General features: G+C 48.6%; 1 protein-coding gene across 10 annotated transcripts in view; it reads right to left on the bottom strand.

Moving 5' to 3' along the window:
* The window catches only part of LOC138300195 (fibroblast growth factor receptor 2), an 81,074-nt gene extending 57,409 nt beyond the window's left edge, over positions 1–23,665 (bottom strand). For 9 of the 10 annotated variants that reach the window (XM_069239217.1, XM_069239215.1, XM_069239216.1 and 6 more), the window contains exons 1-2: positions 23,182–23,320; positions 8,749–8,996 (exon numbers count right to left, since the gene is read on the bottom strand). In XM_069239217.1, the coding sequence (XP_069095318.1) occupies positions 8,749–8,914 (166 nt within the window). In that variant the 5' untranslated portion in view covers positions 8,915–8,996; positions 23,182–23,320. Of the gene's footprint in view, positions 1–8,748; positions 8,997–23,181 lie in introns of all 10 variants that reach the window. The other variant, XM_069239218.1, reaches the window with a different exon arrangement.
* Between the last annotated feature and the right edge of the window lie 1,326 nt (positions 23,666–24,991).

Raw genomic sequence — 24,991 nt, 5'->3', positions numbered from 1 at the left:
CAGTTGATATAAATTGCTCTTACATCCATGTGGAAACAGTAAAGTTGTGTGAGGGCGGAGGGCTTCTATTAGGCTGGCTTAGACTCGGTAGAAGGCTAGCGTCGACGTGTGGAACCACTCAGAAGTAGATGGAACTTCGAGCAAGTGATGGCAGTGGATATGTAAAGGCGCCTCCCCACTCCTCACCATGTGGTATTCTAACATACTACGAGTTTTGGGAGCACTTCTTCCTCCTTAGTTGTCAGCACTTACGCACTTTGCTCTTTCTCTCACACTTGTGGACGACCTCAGTCGTGCTGAAGCAGTACGTCGCTTAGGGGGCAGCAGAAGCTTTTTTTTTAGAAAAATATCTTTATTGTATTCTGGCAAAACAAACAACAATATCAAATCCCTCCAACACCGAAGGGATGTTGACAGGTTTTTGTGCAAAAATGTACAGAAACAGCCTGAGATGACCACATTGGATTCCTGTTCGCAGCCATAGCCCTAGAGTCTTTCAAATAGACTCCACTCCCTTGGTTTTCTGAGCTGGGTTCCTGGTAGGCACCCTCCCTATGTAGCTCGAGCCCTCCTCAGGAATTGTACCTATTGCCTTCCCTCAAATCCACCCATGGGCCCAACACCTTGTGGAACTACTGGGGGCACCCCAGAGCCTGATATATCTGTCTCGGTCTCCATGCACCAATCCATTCCTTCCTCCCATTCCCACCTCGTCGGCAGCGCCTTGGCACCCCAGTGTTTGAGGAGGTCTCTACGGGCCACCATCAGGGCCAAGTTACAAAAGAGCTGGCCATACCTGTCCAGAGACTGCTACCCCAAATACCCAGCGCAACCAACTGGGGTGTCAGTCACATCTCATAACCCATCTGTATCTCTGACAGATTCTCACCAATCCACTCCCAGTATGCCTTCATCTTTGGACATTCCTTCAAGGTGTGAAGCAGGGTGCCCCTCATATGCGGGCAGCGCAGGCAAAGGTAGCCAGTTGCTCTGCCAATTTTAAACAAACAAGTTCTCGTAAAATACGGTCTATGCAGTATCTTCAGCAGAATCAGCCCAAATTCTGCCCTAATGGCCACATCACTAGGGTATCTCTACACCGGACTCCAATCATCGTTCTTAACCCTCCCCAAGAGTTTCTCTCAATTCTCCCTCAGGGAGTTCGGCTGGAGGCTATTACTCAATAGGGTAGAATAAATGCAACACACTGTGTGATCTGTCAAAGGGGCCCCAAGCACTCTGTATTCCAATGGGGATTCCTCTTCCTTGTAACCCAGAATGGCCCCACCCTTCCAGAAGCTGTACTCTAAATTTTCATTTACTTCATCCAAGAAGGCCTTAGACAAAAAGTACAGATAAAATAAAATGAAAATGAAATTAATCTAGCACTTGTAGGAGCTGCTCCAGCCTAAGTTAGCTTCTGAGAGACAGATCAGGGCACCTGGAAGTCACTTGACACACCTACAACACAGAACTCAGTGAGACACCTTACATGTCAGGAGGCTACCAAGAGACAAGCCAGATGTCCTTGGTGCCCCTGAAGGCTGAAGTGAAAAATAATGGTCCTTCCCTAGACTTTGTGAGCAAACGCACACCACTTACCTTGCAATGGTGGATAATTCCTTATGGCCTGTGATCCAAGCTCCCAGTGGCTGTGGCTTTAACAGAAATTCTTCGAATGCAGAAAATCAACAGGCAACAATCCAATTTCCATGGTGAGTCCGTGATGTAAAACAAAAGATTCCATTTCCATCACGCTGGACCACTGGGTGCCTCGAGACTGTTCTATAGGTGCTTTGGGAATTGCTTTCTGTGCGTATCATGTCCATTTTGGTGCTTTTGGCACTGCCCCAAAGACAGTACTTTTGTCTCTTTGGTGGTGTGAGAAGTGCTTTAAAAATAGCTGGTGTTCCCTTGAGTTACCCCAAGACTATCTACTGTCCTACTGTGTGTTCCTAGGGTTGCTCTGAAGAATGTTCCATGGGAATTCTCTTTCTGTGCTCTGAGAACTACCCTCTGCCTTTCTCGGTGTCCCTTCAAATGCTGCAGACAGTCTCCGCCACCCTTCTATGTGCCATTTAAACATCTTGCTTGGTGCCCCATAGGGTCCTCTGAGGAATGTTCTGTTTGGTGTCGCCTTGGATGCTCTGATCGCTGTCCTGGCTGCTCGTCTGGGTGCTCCCAGCATTGCACCATATGCTTCTTGAAGTCCCTTCACAGCCCCGGAGTAGGGTGCCCCCATCTTACTTTTCATGGCATCCTGCAGCTCCTCTCACCCTGTCCAGACACCAGTGGTTATGTGTCTGCCCACGCATGAAGCTGCAAGTGAAGGTGGTAGCCGAAAGGCAATTGCCCAATCAGAGCAGAGATGCTGGCACAGGCCCGGGCTAGTCCTTGCATAAAGTTCTTTCTACTCCAGATTTCATCACCTTTCCTTATCAGAGCTCTGGGAGGGGGCCAACCCATGTCGTGGTGTTTGCCTTTCCCAGTCTACATGTTCTCTGGAGCTAATCTAAACTACGAGCTTGTCACATGCTGGTTGCCTGAAGCAATATCCGGGTGTGCCATACCTGTCCCGTCCCCATGCAGCCGCTCCCTACTAGGCAGCACTTGCATGATATAAGGTTAGTGCCAGCTCAGAGATGGCTGGGAAGACCAGCAGAGCACCATCAAGTACAGCTTGCATTGTTTACATCTCTCTGAACTCATCCTCAAATCTCAGCACCAATAAATCTCTGTGCCTTTGACGACCATTCACCCAGCATATGACTGTCTCGCCCTCAGTCTTCCATGCCTTTAAGAGAAACATGGGTACCCGTCCAAAGCATACAGTGACTGGAACTTACTGCCAACCCCTAATACATAAGAGGCACTGGCACGTGACTTTTTCTGACCCCGCGATGCCAGTCATTGAAAGGCACCTGCCAGCTTACTCCTGGTGCTAATCAGGCATGCCCCAAACCACTAGTTCATCTTCACCAGACATGCAACTGATTCTGCTCCTGGCTTTTTCCCTTAGAGAGACTCTAGAGACTCTAGCGACTCCCTATGCTGATCACTGAACTGACTATCATCAGCTCACCCACTCTTCCCAACACACGTGTTACAATGACCACAATTTGTAGCCCATCAGTGTGTGACAGCTTCTTTCTTGGTGGCCAAAGTCTTCATTTGATGTCCATGACTTATTTACAGCCTTTTAGTGATCACTAAATATTCATATATAGTCAAATTGTAATACGAAATAATATGTGATTGCAAACACGTGGCAAACATAACTTATGTTAATGACATAATGGCTGAGATTAAGGTAAACTTGAAAAAACACATAAAGGAGACCAGCTGGGGTTATTTGCACCACCAGAACCACAAACCAACTACGGTTATTCTTCAATGGGAAAAACTTTTGATTTTGGGTGTATCTGGGAGAAGGTGGTGCCCATTACCACCACTGGCCATTTTCAGTGGTTGTTAGAGGATAAGTTGATCTCAAATGGAATGTGACTTAAAATGTGTTTTTTTCCCACTGATTGTATACATACATATATATGCAGTGGAAAAAACACATTTTAAGAGACATTCCAGTTCCAGTTGAGATCTACTTATCCTCTAAGAACGACTGAATATATTTATATATTAAAAACACCGATGTGTGTGTGTGTGTGTGTGTGTGTGCATGCTATATGGAAAATACTACTTATCCTGTAGGCCTGTGTTTGTAGAGTGTAGTGCTGTAGGTTCACATGATTAGCATACATCTGCCATCTAGTGCTGGGCTCAAACTTTTGCAAGCTGTTTTTCTTTGGAGAGGTCTACAAGTCACGAGGTGAGGTGTGTCTCTTCCTCCTAGTGTACATTGTACCCGGCACCAGCTCTATGTTAAGATTGCTTTCTCCACAGTGGGTGAGAGGGCTATCAGATGGCTTGAATTGTTCTCGAAGGAGAAGAAACAAGTGTGGCATTTCAGGCAGCCTTGGTCCTTCCTTCGCCAGTCCATTTGGGGTGGTCTTCAAGGGTTGATACATTCACCTCTACTTTTTAATTTGTTTGTAGACCCTCAGGCTACTGCTATATCAGACAATACCTCTTTTTATTATATGTAGGCCAACGACATTCAGCTACTTTTTCAACTTCACCCCACTTTTAAGGGGCATAATTTCACGGCTAATACTGTTAGATGTGTTAGGCTCTGGCTGAAGACTAACTATTTTATAGTCAATCAAGAAAAGACAGAGATACTTATGACTAAAAACTCTGTTGGAAATGAGATACTGCCCTATGCCGTCTTCTTTTAACCCCGCATCTGCTCCTGTACCCGTTTTCAAATACTGATGGGTGCCAACTATACTTTAACCCCTCAGATGAAGAAGGTACATAGCATCTGTTTGTGGCAGGTAAATATTCTTAGGAAAATCTTGCCTTGTATCTCTCTAGACTATCATAAACAAGTTATTTCGACCTTAGAACAATCACATCTTCATTATAATAATTCCAAGTACCTGGCATTAAACCCCAAGTCTAAAAGAATGCTCGAGAAGATTCAAAGCACTGCAGCCCAGCAGATTGATAAATCTACTTTTAGGGATCACACATTACCTGAACTAAAACATCTGCACTGGGTTCCAGTGAAATACAGGATCCTGTCCAAGTCCATGTTTATCTTTCATAGTATCACACACCACAAATCTCTCCCCATCCTAGCTAGAAAGTTTTACCAACATAGCAGCCCTGGTTTCTTCTCAAGGGTGAAGGAGCATCGTCCTCCCCCCACCAACTGCAAGCTGTGCAAGCAAAAATAAAATGGTAAAGAAAAGATGTCATTGCCATTAAATTTTGACTGGTGCAGCTCGCACCAGCCCAGAAAACTGCTGGGCGTGTTCTCTGCCACCAATTGGCCGCAGAGGACTGGGGCAGTGGCTTGACTGGATGCTCCAAAGTGCGTATTTCACTTTCGCTGGTTGTTTTGCACTGCCCAAAGTGAAATGTGCACTTTGAAGCTCTCCACTCAGCTGTCTTAAGACAGCTGAGAGGAGACCAAGCACAGGCCTCAAGGGCCTGAAGGAGCATCCAGCCAGGCCGTTCCATCCAATCCAGGCGCATCTCTCATGCTGGTTAACAGCATGACAGCAGCATCTGAATTGGTTAGGGCAGCTCTTTCATCATTGGAGAAGAGCTTCGAGAAGGACACACTGCCCATGAGTAAGTGCTGTTTTTTATTTTAAATGTGTAATGCATGTAACTGTGTAATGCATGTAAGTGTAGTGGTTGTGCTTATTTTGTAGTTAATGTTATGGTTTTATTTGGGCTTTTGGGGGGGGGAAGGGTGGTTTACTTTGGGGTTTTGGAGGAAGGGGGTGTTTTATTCATTGTTTGGGGGGGAAATGGTGGGGCACTTTACTCGCCCCACCACTTTCAAAAGGTACAAGCCGCACCTGCAATCTACCCCTTCTTTACATCTTTATTCATCTGGCAAGTTTTTACTTTCCATGCCTCGGATCAGGACAAGTTCCTGTAGCGGATGTGCTTTTTTTCTATACTGCTGCAAAAGAATGGAATAAACTCACACATTAATTAAAGTCTTCACCTATCACTATATCTTTAAAAGAAACTTTTGTAAACCTATTTTTAGACTGGCATATAATGTTTAGTTACTTCGTCTACCATTCACCTCCTTTAGAGCTCCAAGAAGTTTCGGTGTACATAGCACTTTATAAATATTAATTAGAATTAGAAATAGGACTCATAGTAGAATCACTAGGAAAAAAGCAAATAAACTCAGCCTGTTGACCGGCACCAGGGACTGTCAGTGTCCTTTGCCTCCAGTGATGGTGTTGTAGGGTGTTTGTGTTGCCGACCTCCGGTCTCTGTCAGAGCATCCCACCCCCTCACTCTGTCTCTTGTACTGAGTTTGTAAGTTTTTAGCTAGCCCCCCCACTCACCCCATACCCGACATGTACGCAGAAAACAAAACTGCTTTAGAGTCTCCGCATATACACGAGAGGCGCCATACACAAACAGTGCACATCCAACCTTAGCTTGTCGCGCTTGGCAGCAGTTTTTAAACTGCTAAAGTGATTATTACAGAGAAAGGAGAACGCTGTCAGTCCAACGAATAACTCAACGCATGAGACGTGGGAAAGATGGAGACTCCAGTGTAGTAAGAGAAAGTAGATATTTCCCCACTCCACAGGTGGGGAATACTTAAACCAGTTGTTCATTTAATTCGTATTTTTAATGCGGGCAGTTTTAAATAGTACTTCACAGAAGTTCCTCAAACTGCTGTTTTTGACTGAAAATGCCCGAGTTCAGGCAGCAGGGGCCGAACCGGCCCCCGGAGCTGAGTGAACATGACTGAGCTGGTCTGACTGCTCCCAGCTGAAAGAAAACAGGAAAGGACACATTTTTGCAATACCTGACTAAAAACATAGTCTGAATTCTGCCAGTGTCTGGGGATGGAGAAACCTTTGCAATAACAGAGCCGGGCCCCAAAGGCTGTGAGGGAACATGAGCCGCAGTGGATGAAGGAAGGTCACTCATCACTCACTCCGCGCATGTGCTGGGGTCTGGGGAGGGCATATCCAACCCCTTCTAGTCACACCTCCCCTCCTCAGGGACACCCCCTGCATAAACAAGGTCCTTCCTGAGCCAAGAGGTGGGTGACCTGCCTCAGCTCCAGGTGCTTCCTGTCCCGGGGAGGGGGAGATTCCAGCCTGTATGGAGGAGTCACTCACTGCGAAGAGTGACTCACAACAGCCGGTGTGGGGGCCACTCCAGCAGGAGAGCCAGAGGGGCTCGGCTTCGTGTCCATTCGGGCCCGTCTCTGGCAGTCCACCTAACAACCCCTCCTTCCCCGTACTTCCCACCTTCAGCCGGGTCTGCTCAGCTCCCCTTCCCCGTAACCCCCCCCCCCCCCCCCCCCCCCCCCAAACACACCACTCCCTCTCCTCAAATCTGCCCAGCACTCTCCTACGTCCCTGTCAGAGCGCACTGGTCTCTGTTAAACCGAAGCCCTGTCAGACCCTGAGAAAATCAATAAAAGACACGTCGCGTTTTCTAACCCTCTGTGTTCAAACCATAATTATTGCTATTTTTCAACTCACGTTTTCTTCGGCACAGGTTAAAAATGTGTCGGGCCGCTGCAGCTCACAAACCAACCAGGTCTACGCAGGGAGAGCGCGTTCCTTTCGATGTGCCTGATACTTGCAGTACGGACAGTCAGGTGGTCCTCTTTCTGACGCCGTCCTTCCCCACGGAAACATTCTCACTCTAGGCAATCGTGGGTCCAGTCTGGCGACCCCTTGTGGTGCAGCGTAATGCAGCAGCCTACAGTCGCTTTACTTCCCCGCACCTCCACCCTCCCTAGTCTTCTGCAGACTGCATGGACCTGAAATGCCAACTGTCCCCATGCAGAGCAAAGTGCAGTGGTAAGGAGCGCACAAACATACTCCATTGTTCTGTTTACATACTGTGGGGCAGGTGAAATATCTAACAGGCCTCCTCTGTGGCTGGAATGGAGAATGATGCAGGTGCGGATGGTCTGGGAGGGAGCATTGGCAGTGAACTGTAAAACATTCAGTGCATGCTTTCTCCACAGAAGCAGGACGTAGAGGAAGGCTCAGCCAGGGCATCCTGCCACGCGCTCCTGGGCCACTCTTGTTTCAACTCATTAGTCCCTTTTGCTTCTGCAGCGGACAGCACGAGGACAATAGAATCAACCCTTCCTCAAAAGGTCTAGGTTTTGGCTCTGCAGCTGTCAAAACAGACTTACTGCTATAAACATACATAGAGTGGCTTTGGGTCATCCACTTTCAACCACTGGCTTTCGTTGACCTGCTTCTTTCAGACATTGGCTTGAGATTTTGGAAATCGCGCTTTAGTCCAACTCCTTTGAGTGGCCATCTCTCACCTAATGCTATTGGCCGTTTGCACTTCCACTTCCACTCAAGTGCTTGCATTGGACTGAATGAGGGATCGCTTTCTTTGACTGCTCCAGTCTGCTCCTGCTGGTGCCCTCCCTTGGAGCTCACTGTAATGTGCTAACATTGCATGTGTTAGAACATTCAGCCTAGACCCATTGACTTTGCCAATGTTTGTTATTGAGTCCCTTTTAGGCCCACTTTCCTCACAAACTCCGCTGACCTCCAACTGACTTTCTCCTCCAGACGTAGCAGCATCAGCCTCACACCCCAGTCCATCTCATCATGAGCTCAAACGTGGATGAGCCTTCTTGGGCCTAGGGTCTTCTGGGGCCGAGGGCGGGCTGTGGGCTATAGTTCTGCTTTTCATTTGAGCATTGTAGTACTTGTAGTCGTGGCCATAAAGCAGGAAAGGTGAAACGAAGTTTTAAGAAAGTACAGAAAATTACTCACACCTGATACAGACTAGCTGAAATTTCTGTTTAGGAGGAAGGTCCCGCACCCGCCAGTACTGGCCCACAGGGCACACAAGGCATATTTGAGAACACCGGAAAAGAGCACCTAGAAGACAGTGCTACAGTCCGGAGTAACAGATATTAACTAGAAAAAGCATTTACTACAAATTCTTCTAAAGCAGAGCTATCAGTGCTTCGAGACCCTGTACCAACCAAGGGAAACATGACAGGCTAAATCATATGTAAACTGAGCATGACTCGCAAAGTGTACAAGGCCAGTGATGTTTTTGAGACAGAGATGGACAAAGAGAGTACAATGTAGTGTCTCAGTGATTGTGATCTGACTGGCCCAAACATCTGGCACTGAGCTCACTCACCTTCTGGTTCCAGTGTAGTGTCTTCCGCAATGTTGTAGGATGGCCTTGCGAGAGAAAGTGTTGCCGTGGCAACCATGACCAAGCCCATAAGATAACTCCAACTGAACATCCTTTCAGTGCCACGCCCCGGTCCTGACCTGCATCTCCATGTGGACTTTCTTCTCATCTGAAGGCTTCTGCGCCAGCATGAGCTGCAACCAGGGTCTTCACCACCACAAATCGGAGACCCTCTGAAGCGTGCACCACCTCTGTGAGGGGGAGAAAAAGAACAGGAGTCAAAAACCAAGGCAAACAGGAACTGTATGGTGCATGAATACATTTTACCAAATAAACAATATGGAATATCAAACACGTAGCGATATTGACTTTTTGAGACAAAATATGAAGAAATCAAAAATACAAAAAAGCAGAACGGAGACTGTAGTCAACTTCGGACCATGAGCATGAACCATATGGCACCTCAAAATCATCATATGAACTGGATGAACTAGAATTTGAGATTATCTAACTAAGGTAAACATAAATTATATCACGCATTGCACCCGTACAATGTGAAATATGTGGACCATAAAAACCAAAACATGGCCCAGACGAATGGTCAAAACTAGCTCATGAACCATATGGGCACTCAAAACTAAAGCATAAACAATATGGACAGTTAAAAAGACAATAGGAAACATGCAGGCTGTGAATACAAGTACATGAAGGGAGATTGTCAACCACAGATAAAGGTATAGATTATGAACAACATGGTCAAACAAAACCAATTTATGAATCATGCAGATCACCAATACATGAACCAACAGAATGATCAAACCCATAACATGAGCCATGAAAACCATCAAAACCAATGCACTAATAATATGCATCATGAAGATCAGAACATGAACCATGTAAACCTTCAAACCCAAAGCACAAACACTCTGCACCGTGAAGATCAGAACATGGACTATACAATCCATCACAGACGGAAATGGCAGAGTGGAAGAATGGTGAGAATCGTCCAGAGTACATTGGAAAACAAACTTCCTTCTCAGGGTTAACACTCGCAGACAGGACAGAGCGGCCCCTGGTGCTCTGTCAATGTATTATTTTAAGCATGCGTACCCCTTCTCTTTTGATTTGCAAAATATACATTTCTACTTTTTAGGTCAAGCACTAGCGCTTTTTGACCAGTAATAAGTATTCTGTGGGCTTTTAACCATACCCATCTCACGCCCACCACTTTCACTAGTTCCTGGCTTGCCTTTCAACAATCCCTTGAGGTCATTAGTAAATGCTTTACGTTTGTCCCGCCTTGGGGCGGTTTTGTTACCTCCTTGCAGACTGACCCTGTTACATGGATTATTGCATGATCGCCGATATACTTCAGCATAGGTGAACAATTTTTTTCTTTTGTCTCTTCCTTTCGTGCTCCATGTTGGCCATGGTGCTCACAGGCAAACAGCTGAGAACAGCGGGAACTCCATTGGGGGTATTGAAGCTCTGGTCACATTGTTCATACTGTTACTTAATCAGTCATTTCTTTTGGCTCTCCCCTTCATGCTCCATAGCTTTCACAAAAAACACTTGTAATTGATAAATGCTTTACGTAAAAAACACAGAAATACTCAAAGTGGCTCTCCTGACACAGCGGGAAAGCTGATACTACAATATTCACTGAAGTCAGGAAGCTCACCCCATAATGCTTTGCAGGCCATTACTTTTAGAAAACATTTTTGCTCATAACTAAGCCTGTGGTGGTCCTAGGACAATGGGACCACCACCAAAACGTTCAACACAATATGTTTTTTCTGTCTACGCAATCTCTGCCCCCCCCCACACTAGGTTAGTGGGGACCCCAAAATAATAACCCCTTCCATCAGTCAATGACTTTTTAAGCATTCTCACAGTTGTAACTTTTGTTTTACAACTGGGAGCAGTTTGTGTGTTAAAGACCTCGTTTGTAGTTGCATTGCAGGAGGCCTGTTAACTATATTGTTACATGACCATGGGCCATATGTACAAACACATTTTCCCATAGACACAGAATGGGCAAAACTGCTTGCTACATCTGGCCCCATGTTTCTTACAAATGCTATTTTCATTGCAGTGTCCTCTAAGAACTGTTCTCAGCATTAAGTTTATTTCTGATAAAGGTTTTTTATTGGGTTTACATGATAATTGTATATGTTTTATTAATCTCTCCTTATTGCAAGTATGACTATGATTCAGGCTAACTTAACGCCCTTATTACACTATGGCTGTTTCTATAAATGAAATCAATTAACTGTACAGTATTTGATGTGTACACAATCAGCTACTGCTCATGTCAGTAAGCATACTTCTTAGAAGTAATTTATAGGTGCTGATTTTCACTGGTTGGGATATTTGGAGTAAATATTTGTTAAGTAATTGTTTGTTTAAAGTCGTCATCCTAGTCTGTGCAGTGGAATCTCTTTCTCCTATTACACTGTGTCAGAGTCGGCTCATTTATTGTTAGAGTAATGATTTATTTGCACCTTGTTGGGAAGAGTAAATAACTTACTCTCATTTAGTTTCATGAGTGGTATTACACAAGACACGTATGGTAAGAAGACTGGCACATTGTGTGCAGAACAAGACAGAACAAAATGTTGCTGTGCAATCCTTAAGTAACAGGCCTCTTTGGTTACACTAAACAAAATGTTTTTCTTACAGAACTAGACCACAAGTGACAACTGAAAATAATTCTGCTGAAGAAATGAATCCAACCATAGACAGGACTAATTGTCCTAAATCATTTTTGTTTCCGAATTGTTTGAGTCTCCCTAGCACAAATACATTTCTGAATATGACCAGTAAATGATGCCATTTGTTTCGCAGACTGGGCTGTCACAATAATAAAAGTGTCTGAAACACATGGAGTTTCATGTTTAAAAGGTAGGATACAGACAATATAGTCCACCATCAGTACTGCATGTCTCCTTAGCTGTAATGGTGACTCTGCCGTGTATTGGCTCTCAGCACCAGTTCACTCCACTGAGGATGAGTTTGAGCTCCACAAATATCTGTAACTTAACATAGTCTGAAAACAAACTTAAGCTTCTTGTTTTATTAAAATAGCACTACAGAGGACATGCATTCAGGTGGCTCCCTCAAAGCCACTGGCCATCACCGCGCCTTTAGAAAATCGATAGACCCTTTCTTCGGGGACTAGCTTAGCAAAGTGTCTCTGGTGACTGTCTCAGCGCCACAACACTCTTCTGGGTATCGGTTTGCGCTCTGCAAAGCTATGCAACCCCCGATATCCCAGATTTGCCCGGTGAGATCAACTGCTGTTAACAGCAGACGGTGGTAAATTCTTCATCCTCTCGCTCCCAGACGTCTATGCGGCACTTGGCTCCATGAACCAGGAAGGCGTTGACTCGGTGCACATTCTAAACTGCCCCGAAGATGGATGGAGCCAGAACAAGGTTACTGAGATGATCAGCCTTTGAAGGACGAATGTCGGGGGTGGTCCCCTATTATATCAATTGTTATATTCAGATCTACTAGCGCGATTGTCCCGCCCAAACCTGTACCATACCCCCCCAACACACACTGCTTTCTGTGGCATGTCTCCCTCGAAGTTCAAATTAGGGCAAAACATCCGGAGACAGGGTGAAGGAGCTAAGGGAAGAAGAGGGCTAGGCTACCTCCCCAACAGCTGCGGACCAGGACGTTTTCAGGCCTGCATCATCCAAACGTGCTGCATGCAGACGCCGCGTCATACGCGCTGCACTCACTAATGCACATGGTGCATTGTCAGGCGTCTGAGATCAGTAACACTGGGAGACCATGTGATGGCGCTCTTAGGCTTGGCTTTACGGCGCTACCCGAGAGCCAGGTGTGCTACATATAATAATAATACAAGTGATCAGGGGATCCAAGGTGGTCTCTCTACACTGAAGCTTCAGAGGATTGCCAGGGCAGGCTTACCTTGGACAAGCACTGAAGACTGGGCTTCCACTGAGGAGCTCTCAGCTCCCAGCAGTCTCTCAGTGTGACCCTGGCTTCTCTCTTGGTCATTCTATGTTATGTGCATTCAGTCATGTAAAAGGAACAGTGTTATTGGATGGGAGACCCTACTGTCTTAGACTGTCAGATAGCTCTGCTGTCGGAGTGCTGGGTCGGTGAGACACCTTAGCTGCCTTTGACATGCTCTTTGAGGGATAGCTGTGCTCTCCTTTGCCTCAGCCTCAGGGAGCTCTGGTGTATTTTGACACAGACCGAAAGAGAGCTAGTTTGCCAACAGCCCGTAGGCTCTGTCAGCCGAAGGAGAGAGCTGCCATTTGAAGAAAAGGCCACAGAACAAGCACCAAACCAGCGTTTCCTGTTATGTCACTTAACTGATACTCAGATCTAGTCATGGGTGTCCTAGCTAGCAGTTCTGGGAGACACATGGCAAGTCTCCATGACCCTGAGGGCATTTCTTCCCCGTGACCTAATTCTAATCATGCCACACATCTGCCTGAAACAAGCACTGGCAATGCCAATAGCTCTGGTTAGAATATGCTTCAACTGGCACTTTCAGAAGCACCTCACTCACCCTGCACCCACACGGGTGCTGCCTTGGGAATAGGTGTGAGAATCAAGAAAGCATGTCCACCTGCTCCGGTGGGATGGAGCATGCACCCAAGCGATGGGAAGCAATGAGAAGCGAAATGAAGCATGAGGGAGGACACAGGGCTGAAGCCAAGAGCCATGGTACTCAGGACAAGGGTCAACAAGTGCCTGGTGCACCATGCAAAGAATCTTAAACTGGATCTCTAACTTCACTGGTAATCTGTTAAGGAAGTGTAACTGGGATTTAACTGAAGAATGCTTGGGTAACTTGAGTAACAGACATGGCAGCCAAATTTTGCACAATCTGCATGTGACAGATAACAATGTAGGTAAACTATACTAGACTGCATTCATGTTATCCAAACAGGATGCCTGGATCACCAACCTTCTCTCCTCAAATCAGAGACAAGGAAGGATTTTTTTAAGGTTCATAATAAGGGAGCACAATGTACCAGCGATCTTGTTTACATGCGGGCAGAAGGTAAGATCAGTGTTGATGATAAAACCAACATTTTTCATCATCTATAAAATAGGAGGAGGTGGGGTCTAGGAGCCAGTGACTACCAAACAGAGGCCCAGGTCTAAGGATGATGCCCTACAAGCAACACCTCTGTTTTATCTGCCTTTACCTTAAAAAAATGTTTGGTCATCAAACATGTGATGGAAACAAGACCTTCCCAAAGTTTAAGAGCAAAGTCAGAGTCACTAGCACTTAGCTGTATCAAGAACTGAATATCAAAAGCATGGTTCAAAAAACTAAAGCCAAAAGAGTGAATTAAAGCAGCTAAAGGGATGAATGTACATTATAGAAGTCCATGAACTGCACAATACTTCTTAAGATCAATGTCCAGTGTCTTTACTTTTAGAAAGGAAAGGTAGCTCAATTGACCCACAACTAGCTAGTAAATATGAAATCATAAATATACACACTGAAAACGAATCCTCTCTTGCACCACATGAACTAGATAATTATGTCAAATGGTTTTATAGCGTTAAATAAAATATTGCCCAGGCTTCTCCAATGAGTAGCTCGTTAGCTACTTGTAGCTCTCTCTTTGTTCAGCCCAGCCTACTAAATTACAAACTTTTGATTGGCTGAATGTATATATGTATACCAAATCGAATTGTGTGTACTGAAGCAGAAAATGTGTGTATTTTCAGAACTGATCAACTGTTGTTCACATAAAAACGTTGAATTAGCAAATTATATTTATAAACTATATTTATAGCTGATATTTGAATGATAAATCATGTGGAGTTGGGGAGTCTTACTTCTAATACTACCTTGGAGACAGTGGCATTGCAGTTATGGCTGTGTTGTGTTACCCAAGTAAAGGCATTCCAAAGGGACAAAGCTTTTTCATACTTTGTAGCTGAAAACCGTGCCTGATGCACCGAGGTGATCACTGCTGGTGATCTTGCACAAGGCAATCACTAATGTAATCTTGTTTGATGTGGTCACTATTACAACACTAATAATATTAGTAGCTTGGGATGACTTTCAATGAACATGAGTAGCTCTTTTTACAGGAAAGGTTGGAGAGCCCTGGTATAGCCCCCGTCTATGGTGTTGACCTTGAGAAGTTTTTCCTATTGTACTTCACACAGGGTTGTTAATCTGCTCCTTCTCACACTGGTCACTAGTGATGTTGGTACCTATTCTCACACTGGGCAAGATGTTGATGCCTGCCTTTACCTAGAAATGCCATTTTGGTGCTAGATCTCACACAAGGCATGATGGTGCACCTTCTCTCATACGGGGTATGTTGTTGGTGCCCGCTGTCACCAGGGGGCAGTGTTGGTGCTGCTTTCAGCTTGCGCTGATGTTGGTGCCAGCTCTAACCTCAGGAACAAAGATTGTGTTGGGTGTGATATTGGTGCCCGCTACCACACAGGAAGGCAATGTTGTTGCCACCTCACACATAGCGTGTGACATTGTACCTCTCACACAGGTCAAAATCCCGGTGCTCATCTTTGCTCAGGGGCAATGGCAGTGCCCAATTTAGGGGGGCGACCTATTCCAGGGATAGCTGTCTTACTACTCATCCAGGAGGCAGGGGCGTCATCCTGCTTGAATCGGGGCTGGTTGCAAGCTAGCCAAGTGTCTGCCGGTAGATAATGGGTCAGTGAGCGCCAGGAGGGCAGGATTCACATTGCAAGCACTTACTGTGTGTGTGGGGCGGCTCTTGGTGAGGGCTGGCATCGGGGTGCGATGCCAGCTTTGTGCAAATACCAAGAACGGCTCGTATGGGCTAGGGACCGACACCCTCCCTCTGTTGCCCCCTGAATCACACCGACCACAGGTCTGACAACCACCTCCTTGGGTCCGGGACAGACAGCAGCAGAGGTGGAGGCAGTCGGATGGATAAAAGTATAACTCCTTTTTGCTGAAGTTGTGACGCTAGGGGATGAGTTTCTGATTAAAGCAGGCCTGGCTCTTAAAATATTCTCACCCTGTGTGGCCTCCACTATCTTCCTGACGGTTCGCCAGTCATTTATTCGGGACCCCTCCCCCCCCCCACCCCCACCCCCACCCCTCTCAGGGGTACTTGGTATCTCCCTCCCCCTCTATCGGGGTTTTTCATCCCTTAGGCGCCCTTCAGTGGATGTTTTACTCACATATAAACGTCTGACATAACGTTGAAAGAATCTGTTTCCCTCCCCTAACAAAACACTCACTGACAATGCGCTCTTTCGAAGCTGAATTCCAGAGAGGAAAAACAGGGCGACAAACCCAGTTTGGACACCAACGAGATGGGGACGGTCACTCCGGTAAATTGAAGGGTAATGTGCCACCCAACGTACCAAGAGTTTGAAAAGTAGGCCCGAGGCTCCAAGCCGAGCACCCGCTTTCTGCTCCCTGCCTGCTGAGGTGCGGTCTGCGGAGAGACGTTTCATTTTTCCTACAGACAAAACTTTCCATGAACCTGGTGCCCGATTTTCAAAGTCTCGCAAAATATTGTGTGTGGTCCGTGGAAAAAGAAAACGGTTTTTAATATTACATTTGATTATCATGCGCCGCGCGCCCAGGCGTGTGGTGAGGTGGTTTCTGGGATCCGGGACGAGAGCCGGGCCTCAAACCCAGAGACACCGCCGAGAACTCATGGAGACCGCCTGACTGGCCAAAAGGGGGCCTGGCAGGCTAGTGAGATATGTCAGTGCTTCTGAAAAGCAAGATGGCCTGGCGTAAAGTCAGCCACCTGCAACAACAACAAGGCGCTGGAATGCTTGAATTAATCTCAAGCACTGGCTATCGCTTCGGGCAGCATTCCAGTCCATCATTTTTCTGCCCACCATGCCACTCTAGCTTCAAGCATGCCTTGTGCAAATCAGTACCAACCCTGCTTCTCATGGGAACAGTCCGTCCAGAGGAGACCCCTTCCAGAACGGACCACAAGCAACCCCAGCCCAGGTTCTACCTACTTACCCCTCATCAGAGGAGTATAGTTTGAGTCCTCCGGCACAGTGAGCACGGGACCTTCGTCTGTACAGTGCACTCAGCATGAAAACTGCAAGAACAAGGTGATGGATGAAATTCTTGCTCACTCAGTCACTGGCAAGCTAATCCCTAAAAGGACACAAGCGCTGCAGCGGACTGCTGGCTGTTACTTCTGAAAGGAATTTGGGGGGGCAGGCTGAGTCACATGCAACATCGTGCTGATGAGAAGCAAGAGGGGCTGGTACTGGGTAAGTTGCATGTCAGGATCACTGTCAAAGGATGCTCAGACTACGGCAGAGACATGTCAGGCTATGGTCCAGAGCTTTTGAAAAGCATGTAGAACTGGGACAGCGCCAGGAGAGTACATGACTGCTGTGTCAGGACGCAGCAATGCTGGGTAGAGTTAGCGCATCAGGCTTCGTGAAAGGGCACTGTGGACCTCAGGTGGCTTTCTGCCACCCCCACACCTTAGTGGAAGTGTCTGTCATATGTTATACTGGAAGGGTGTACTTCCAGTACAAAGCACTATGTTTAGACATAGTTGAAAACTTTTGTAACTTTGTGTGTGTGCTCTACATTGTAGGATGCATGCAAAGTTTGAAAGATTTTCAGAGAAGAAAACTTCTCTCAAACAATATGTCCGCCTCAAGACGGCGTAAATCTATGATGCATGTCCTGTCTGCTTGCCTAGAAAGGACTTTACATAAAAACCCATGGGTGGCTGAGTGAGAACGCCCATATACCACCCATGGGATGCCCTCTTGATATAAAGGAGCAGTACACGAAGGTGGAAAGTAATCCCCAATTCAAGTCTTTGCACAGGTTTGCATCACTTTTTGTAACACTCCTCCAGCACAGAGCCTTGAAGAATCTTGTCCTATGTCTACAGCAGAGCTGGAAACATTCCTTAACACTGCAGAAAAGCAGGCAAGGCTGGGGCACAGTCTGTCGTGTGTCAGGCCACTAGTCAGTGCTTCTGAAAGGAAGGCACTATATTTCTGGAAGGTTAGTAAGTCTGGGAATCTACCCCAGCCCCACCAGCCTCTGAGAGATCACACCCTGCTAAGGAAGTCTTCCCACCACCTTGTCCCCTCCCCAGCCCCACCAGCCTCTGAGAGATCACACACTGCTAAGGAAGTCTTCCCACCACCTTGTCCCCTCCCCAGCCCCACCAGCCTCTGAGAGATCACACACTGCTAAGGAAGTCTTCCCACCACCTTGTCCCCAGCCCCACCAGCCTCTGGGAGATCACACCCTGCTAAGGAAGTCTTCCCACCACCTTGTCCCCTCCCCAGCCCCACCAGCCTCTGGGAGATCACACCCTGCTAAGGAAGTCTTCCCACCACCTAGTCCCCTCCCCAGCCCCACCAACCTCTGAGAGATCACACACTGCTAAGGAAGTCTTCCCACCACCTTGTCCCCTCCCCAGCCCCACCAGCCTCTGAGAGATCACTCCCTGCTAAGGAAGTCTTCCCACCACCTTGTCCCCTCCCCAGCCCCACCAGCCTCTGAGAGATCACACACTGCTAAGGAAGTCTTCCCACCACCTTGTCCCCTCCCCAGCTCCACCAGCCTCTGAGAGATCACACCCTGCTAAGGAAGTCTTCCTACCACCTTGTCCCCAGCCCCACCAGCCTCTGAGAGATCACTCCCTGCTAAGAAAGTCTTCCCACCACCTTGTCCCCTCCCCAGCCCCACCATCTTCTGAGAGGTCTCAATCTGCTGAGGAAATCTTGCCGCCACCCAGCCTCCTCCCCAGCCCCACCAGCCTTCGAGAGGTCCCAACCTGCTAAGTAAATCTCCCCATCGCTTACCAACTTGCCCCCTCCCCAGTAAAGAGGGCCTCAGCCTGAACCAGGCAGTTTAAAGTATGGAACAATGGGCAATTGTGCAAACATCAGCTGCAGATGTGTAAAATCAGTCCAGACTGGGAGGGGTGTTTATACAGGGCAAACACCACCAAGAGCGCCCCCTCCACTCCGTGCTCTGCCAGGAGCCGATGCCGTCCGTGCACGGAGACAGGGTCGTCGCAGGCACAAAGAGTGGATTGTGAGCCTGTTAACCACAGGGGCGGTCGTGAAGTTTTGAAACACAAACGAGCTGGAGCCCAGAGTTTACAGATCGTGTCACTGCTGTGGTGTCCGCGAATAACAAAACCGAACCGATGCAGCCACGTGACAGTGACACCCCGCAGCCACACTCAGCTTCTGTCCCCGAGACACCCACGGCACCCCGTCCGCAAGGAGCTCTGTCCCTGGGACCCCCCGTCACATAAAGCTCTGTCCCACGGATTCCCCCGTCATATACAGCTCTGTTCCAGGGACTCCCTTGTCACATACAGCTCTGTCCCTGGGACTCCCCCGTCACATACAGCTCTGTCCCTGGGACTCCCCCGTCACATACAGCTCTGTCCCAGGCACTTTTCACGTCACATACAGCTCTGTCCCACGGACTCCCCCGTCACATACAGCTCTGTCCCTGGGACTCCCCCGTCACATACAGCTCTGTCCCAGGCACTTTTCACGTCACATACAGCACTATCCCAGTGACTCCCCCTTGTCACTTGGAGCTCTGTCCCATGGACTCCCCCTTGTCACATACAGCTCTGTCCCAGGGACTCCCCCTTGTCACATACAGCTCTGTCTCAGAGACTCCCCTTTGTCACATACAGCTCTGTCCCAGGGACTCCCCCGTCACATACAGCTCTGTCACAGGGACTCCCCCGTCATATACAGCTCTGTTCCAGGGACTCCGTCACATACAGCTCTGTCCCAGGGACACCCTTGTCACATACAGCTCTGTCCCACGGACTCCCCCGTCACATACAGCTCTGTCCCTGGGACTCCCCCGTCACATACAGCTCTGTCCCAGGCACTTTTCACGTCACATACAGCACTATCCCAGTGACTCCCCCTTGTCACTTGGAGCTCTGTCCCATGGACTCCCCCTTGTCACATACAGCTCTGTCCCAGGGACTCCCCCCGTCACATACAGCTCTGTCACAGGGACTCCCCCGTCATATACAGCTCTGTTCCAGGGACTCCGTCACATACAGCTCTGTCCCAGGGACACCCTTGTCACATACAGCTGTGTCCCACGGACTCCCCCGTCATATACAGCTCTGTTCCAGGGACTCCGTCACATACAGCTCTGCCCCAGGGACTCCCCCTTGTCACATACAGCTCGGTCCCAGGTACTCCCCCGTCACATACAGCTCTGTCCCAGGGACTCCCCCCTCACAAACAGCTCTGTCCCAGGGAATCTACCGTCACATACCACACTGTCCCAGGTACTCCCCCTTGTCACATACATCTCTGTCCCAGGGATTTTCCCTGTAACACGCAGTTTTCCACAGCGACTTCTCCTCTCACATGCATCTGTTCCATGTACTCCCACCTTTCACACGTAGCTCTGTCCCAGAGACTCCCCTGTCACACGTAGCTCTGTCCCAGAGACTCCCCTGTCACACGTAGCTCTGTCCCAGACTCCCCTGTCACATGCAGCTCTGTCCCAGACTCCCCTGTCACATGCAGCTCTGTCCCAGGGACTCCCCTGTCACACGCAGCTCTGTCCCAGAGACTCCCCTGTCACACGCAGCTCTGTCCAAGGGACCCCTCTGCCACACGCAGTTCTGCCCCAGTGACTTCCCTGTCACATGCAGCAGTCAGTGTCACAGGGGACTCTATGCAGCTCCGTGCGAGGGGCCTCAAGTCCCCCCGACCCCCCCCCCCCCCCCCCCCGACCCCATACGAAGCCCTATGCCAAGTACAATCCTTGTAACACATAAAGATGTTTTCCGGGACCCACCTCACTGCCACATAGTGCCGCATGTATCCTGAGCCACGGTACCACACGCAGCCCGCTCTGGCGCCCCCACCTGTCACACGCAACACCTGTCACCTCTCAAGGCTCCCGCTCGCCACATGAAGCCCGTGGCACGCGCGGTGCCCTGCGGCATGGGCAGCTCAGCCACGTGCACTCCCGTGCCAGGAACACCCTTACCCACGCGTAACATGTACCACCTACCAGGGGCTACTTTTGACTCCTGTGCCAAGTGTACTCGACCAAATGTGGGACGCAGCCGTGTGGGAAAGCGTCCTGGACCCACCCTCTCTCGGGTAGGCCTCCCTCTGGTTGGCAGTTTGATAAAGCATTCTTGTAGTATTTTGGAGTAAGCTCGTGACGACTTACCAGAAAGTGAGGTGAAACGGGGTTAATAAAGCGTGCCCTCTAAGCGCCAACCCCTCGACCTGCACCATCTTCCGCACTCCCCCCTCTGCCAAGGCTATCTTGGGTACCATCTCCAAGAGAAGGCTTGAGGTCCAGCAATGAACAGTGCCCCTCAGGCCTCGCCGAGGCAGGAACCACGGGGAACCAGAGCGTGTTTAGTGCTGGGAAGACGAAGCTTCTCTGCGCAGCAACCCCCGCAGCAACAGTGTCCCCGAGAGCCCCTTAAAAAAAGAAACCCATCCATTGAAAAGTCATAGGTAACAGCCCGAAGTAACACCCCCGAGTGCTGATCGCAGCTGTAGTGTGAAGAGATGACCCCCCTGAAGCGGAGGGGACCTCGACAAGTATTCCGCACGCGCAGCTTTATGATCTAAACTGACCCTAATTGATGCATCATAGCTCCTCTTGTCAAAGCTCTTAGTGAAACTGCAGCAAAGACTCATTAAAATGAATCGTGAGTGTAAGACAAGTACGAAGAAAGATTAACTCATTAATACATCTATGAATACGGGCAGAGGTATTTAAATTGGCCCAAAATAACATGATTATTGTAAGTTCTACAAACACAAGGCTCTCGGTGTCCCTCACTGCCCCATCGATCCACATCTGGCACGTGGAAGCATCGGATTCTGTAAAGCGTCGCAAGTTCATCGGTATCCACTTCTTGGTGCTAAATCCGGGGCTACCGCCTCCTAGCGCTACCTGCAACACCAGCCCCATCCCCCCTAACTGCCCACTAACCCATTATTTGTTTAGTCCAAAGAAGGGTGCGTGGGCTAGACACGTTTCTATTTGTACCAAAGTCCCGCAAAGCGTAAACAGGTAGTAAAGACGCCAGTCTGCGCGGCGCTATACTTTGGAATAACGAGTAGACAGAATGCTGGTGTACTGCAGATATTGGGTAAACCGCAAACTCGTTTCAGTTACACGTACAGCACACACTGTGAACTTAGACACATCATAAATCATAAGTCACAACCCTACAACACACAAGGACGTACATTGCAAAGCACTCGGCATCGCTATCAGGCGCAGTGTGGTTGTGTAGCGCACACTTTCGAAATGTGGTAAACTGCTTTTTGTTTTCTTTGAGTCTTGCTTGCAGTACACAATCTTACACTCGAAGCGCACGATCAGCACAGATCCGACACTAGACAATAGTGGCGTCACCAAGAAAGGTGCGTTAGCACACACTTTCCAACTCAAGCAAGTTGTGATTGTTGAGAACGTCACATCAAGCAGAGTTACACTGCGGTTACATACTTCAGCTTGGAATGCAGGCGAGTTGTAGCTGCGCGGCGCCCATGTTCGAACCTAGGTGTAATTGCATTGTAACACTTTCCAACTGTTAGTACATAACGTAGGGTCTCGTTATATCGTGATCGTCAAAAGACACCCAAATTCGGAATCAGGTGAGATGTGATCTGACAACGGTAGCGCCAATAAACCATGATCTTAAAGCGCCTAACGTAAAACCAGGATACGTTTCGGCTGTAAAGCAGATGGGAAAAAAAACAATCGTAGTTTTATAGACCACGACATCAAATTTATATTACTAGTACATAGCGCACAATTTCAATCATTAACGAATAGTGACTGTATAGCGTACAACTTATAAATTCAAGATCGTTTGGCGTGACATAGCTCCCACCGGGGTGAAGCACCTTTGAAGTCACGTTAAAGATGTTTTAAGGCGCACGAGGTTGTTTCATTGGTTTATGTTCATTGGAAATTATAGGTGCATGTTTATTGTAAACTTAATCTAACTTTGACGGTTACAAAATACTTATCCAATATGTTTTCTTTCACGTCAACAAAGCACTGTTTAAAAACCAAAGATAAAGCTATTCGAGGGTTATTTCTAGGACAACATTCGCGAACCTGCGCACAATACGCTTCTCCCGGAGTTGCGCTCAGAGCGCACACTTCACTATTGCAGCGGAGCTGGGCTCCCTTCGCCCCCACCCGCGAGCCAGGCTCCCGTGACCCCCCCGCCCCCCAGCGGGCGCTGGCACATCTTGGAGAGTCCAGCCAACCGGCTGCGGGCACAAGACGTAAGAAACACGAGAAATTCCTCAGCGCGCAGGGGAGCGTAAAGAAAGCGCCGCGGTCCCTCCTCCCAGCCGCAGAACCGGTTCTCGGCCGGAGCTAGGCGCACCGGCGCTCTGCATCTCACTGCCATAACCTGGCACGCTTACCTGGCGTGGAAAGGGGCCGGGGGGGCGCAGACCGGCGCAGGCCCCCACCTCTGGGGCGGCCGAGGTACAGGACGTGCTTCTATCCAGAGCTAGGTGGGGGGCGCGTCCGGCACCCCCCAAAACTGATAGGAAGGGGAAATGCTGGTGATCCAAGAACCTATTCCGCGGGAAACTGTTGGGAATGCGGGATCCTCAGGTAGCCATTGCCAAGTGATGGGGTCCGGGGGTTAGAAGGTCCAAGTCTGGGAAATGCCGGGCTGCAAGTCCCTGGCTCCAAGGCCGTACCTGCCAACAGCTGTCCAGATCCAGTGTTCACGACTCTCTTCAAACTTTGGGACGTCAGGATCCCACAAGAGATGGAAGCTCCACAGCACTCCTAGAAAGTTTCCAAAAGTTCCCAGAGTTGCTGATAAACTTTCCAGCGATGAGGCAGGCGCTCGGGGGACTGTGGGGACCGGCTCTCATCACGGTCTGGGCCAAGTCTGGGACTAGAGGCAGAGCCTCCACTCCCCCAGCCTGAAACCCGAGCAGAGCCGCGCCCACTACCCCGTCGCCCAATCACAATCCAGCCCTCCGAGCCTCTTGTGTCCCAGGACTTGGCACCGGGCCCTCCACCGCATCCATGCAGGGGACAGGCCCTGCTCTCCTTCTCAGGGGGCGCCCCCCTGAGGCTGCAGAAGGAAGCGCCTCGTGAACCAATAGCTGTACCACTTTCAAGCATCCCGGACGCAGGGGCTCTGTAGACAATCATAGCGCACACTCGCAGACAGAGCGGGTGCAAAAACGTGTCATGCAAAGTGGTCAGCATTGCTTAAAAAACACGGTTTTACTTCAGAGGCGAACTGCAATTCACGCCACGACCGAGTAGGACGGGAACGCCACTCGCTGCTTAAAAGGTGTGTGTGTGGGAGAGAGTGCGACGCATATGTTTATCAGGAACATCAGTAGTCTACCACCCTGCGAGATGGACAACGTATTACCCTTGAGTTGGGTAATGTTCTGAGAAAGGCTGATTCAAAGCCTTCACATTCTGGCCATGTGCCTAAGATCACACGTCGAGCCTAGCGTTGCAAGCAGCAAAGCTAGGGCTTGGCTCTTTCATTTGCACACGTAAGCGCTGGACCACATCTTCAGAAGCTGAAGATTACACACACTCCAACAATAAACGGCGTGAATTCTAGCACCAATCTCCAGATTCGAATCAAATCAGTAAGGGTCTCAAGGCGCTGAGGGGGTCTTTGGCAAACAGAGGAACCGAATGGTTAAACAATGTTCCCAGTATCGCAGCAGATTCCTACCAGTCTCCGCACAGAAGCACTCACGCCCAAACACCCCCGTCCCTCATACTTGCAGCATCCACAGGTGACCCACCATGTGTCTGCAGGCCGCTCTGAGGCTGAGAAAGCCGGCTCCATACTAATGGAAAGAAGTCCCATATACATGACACGGACTGTCCATACGGCCAAAAATGGACGCCTTGTCCCTCGAAGCCGCCATATTTAACTGTTAATGCATGCCCTCAAAGAGCCAACTGGTTAATGTCCTCTGTAGAAGTTTCAACAGATCACCTTGTCGTTAGGACCCCAAGCTGAAGAGGAGGACGCGTAATGTGGGGGAGGGCGATTAACAGTGATTAAGGCCCGACAGCACGCGAGCAACGAGCCTATCAATGCCAAAACACCAGTAGCGCCCAAAAGCATCGCCGCCGTCTTAGCCAACCATAGCACTCGGTTCAGGTGCCGAGGGGCTTGCTAGCCAAATCAATGGTCCACATTTCATCAACCTGTAAATAAACAAAGAGTAAGTCAAT

The sequence above is a fragment of the Pleurodeles waltl genome, chromosome 6, assembly GCF_031143425.1.
Source record: "Pleurodeles waltl isolate 20211129_DDA chromosome 6, aPleWal1.hap1.20221129, whole genome shotgun sequence".
In the NCBI taxonomy this organism is placed as follows: domain Eukaryota; kingdom Metazoa; phylum Chordata; class Amphibia; order Caudata; family Salamandridae; genus Pleurodeles; species Pleurodeles waltl.
Note: the sequence above shows the minus strand (reverse complement) of the source record. Positions and strands in the feature narration are given on the sequence as shown.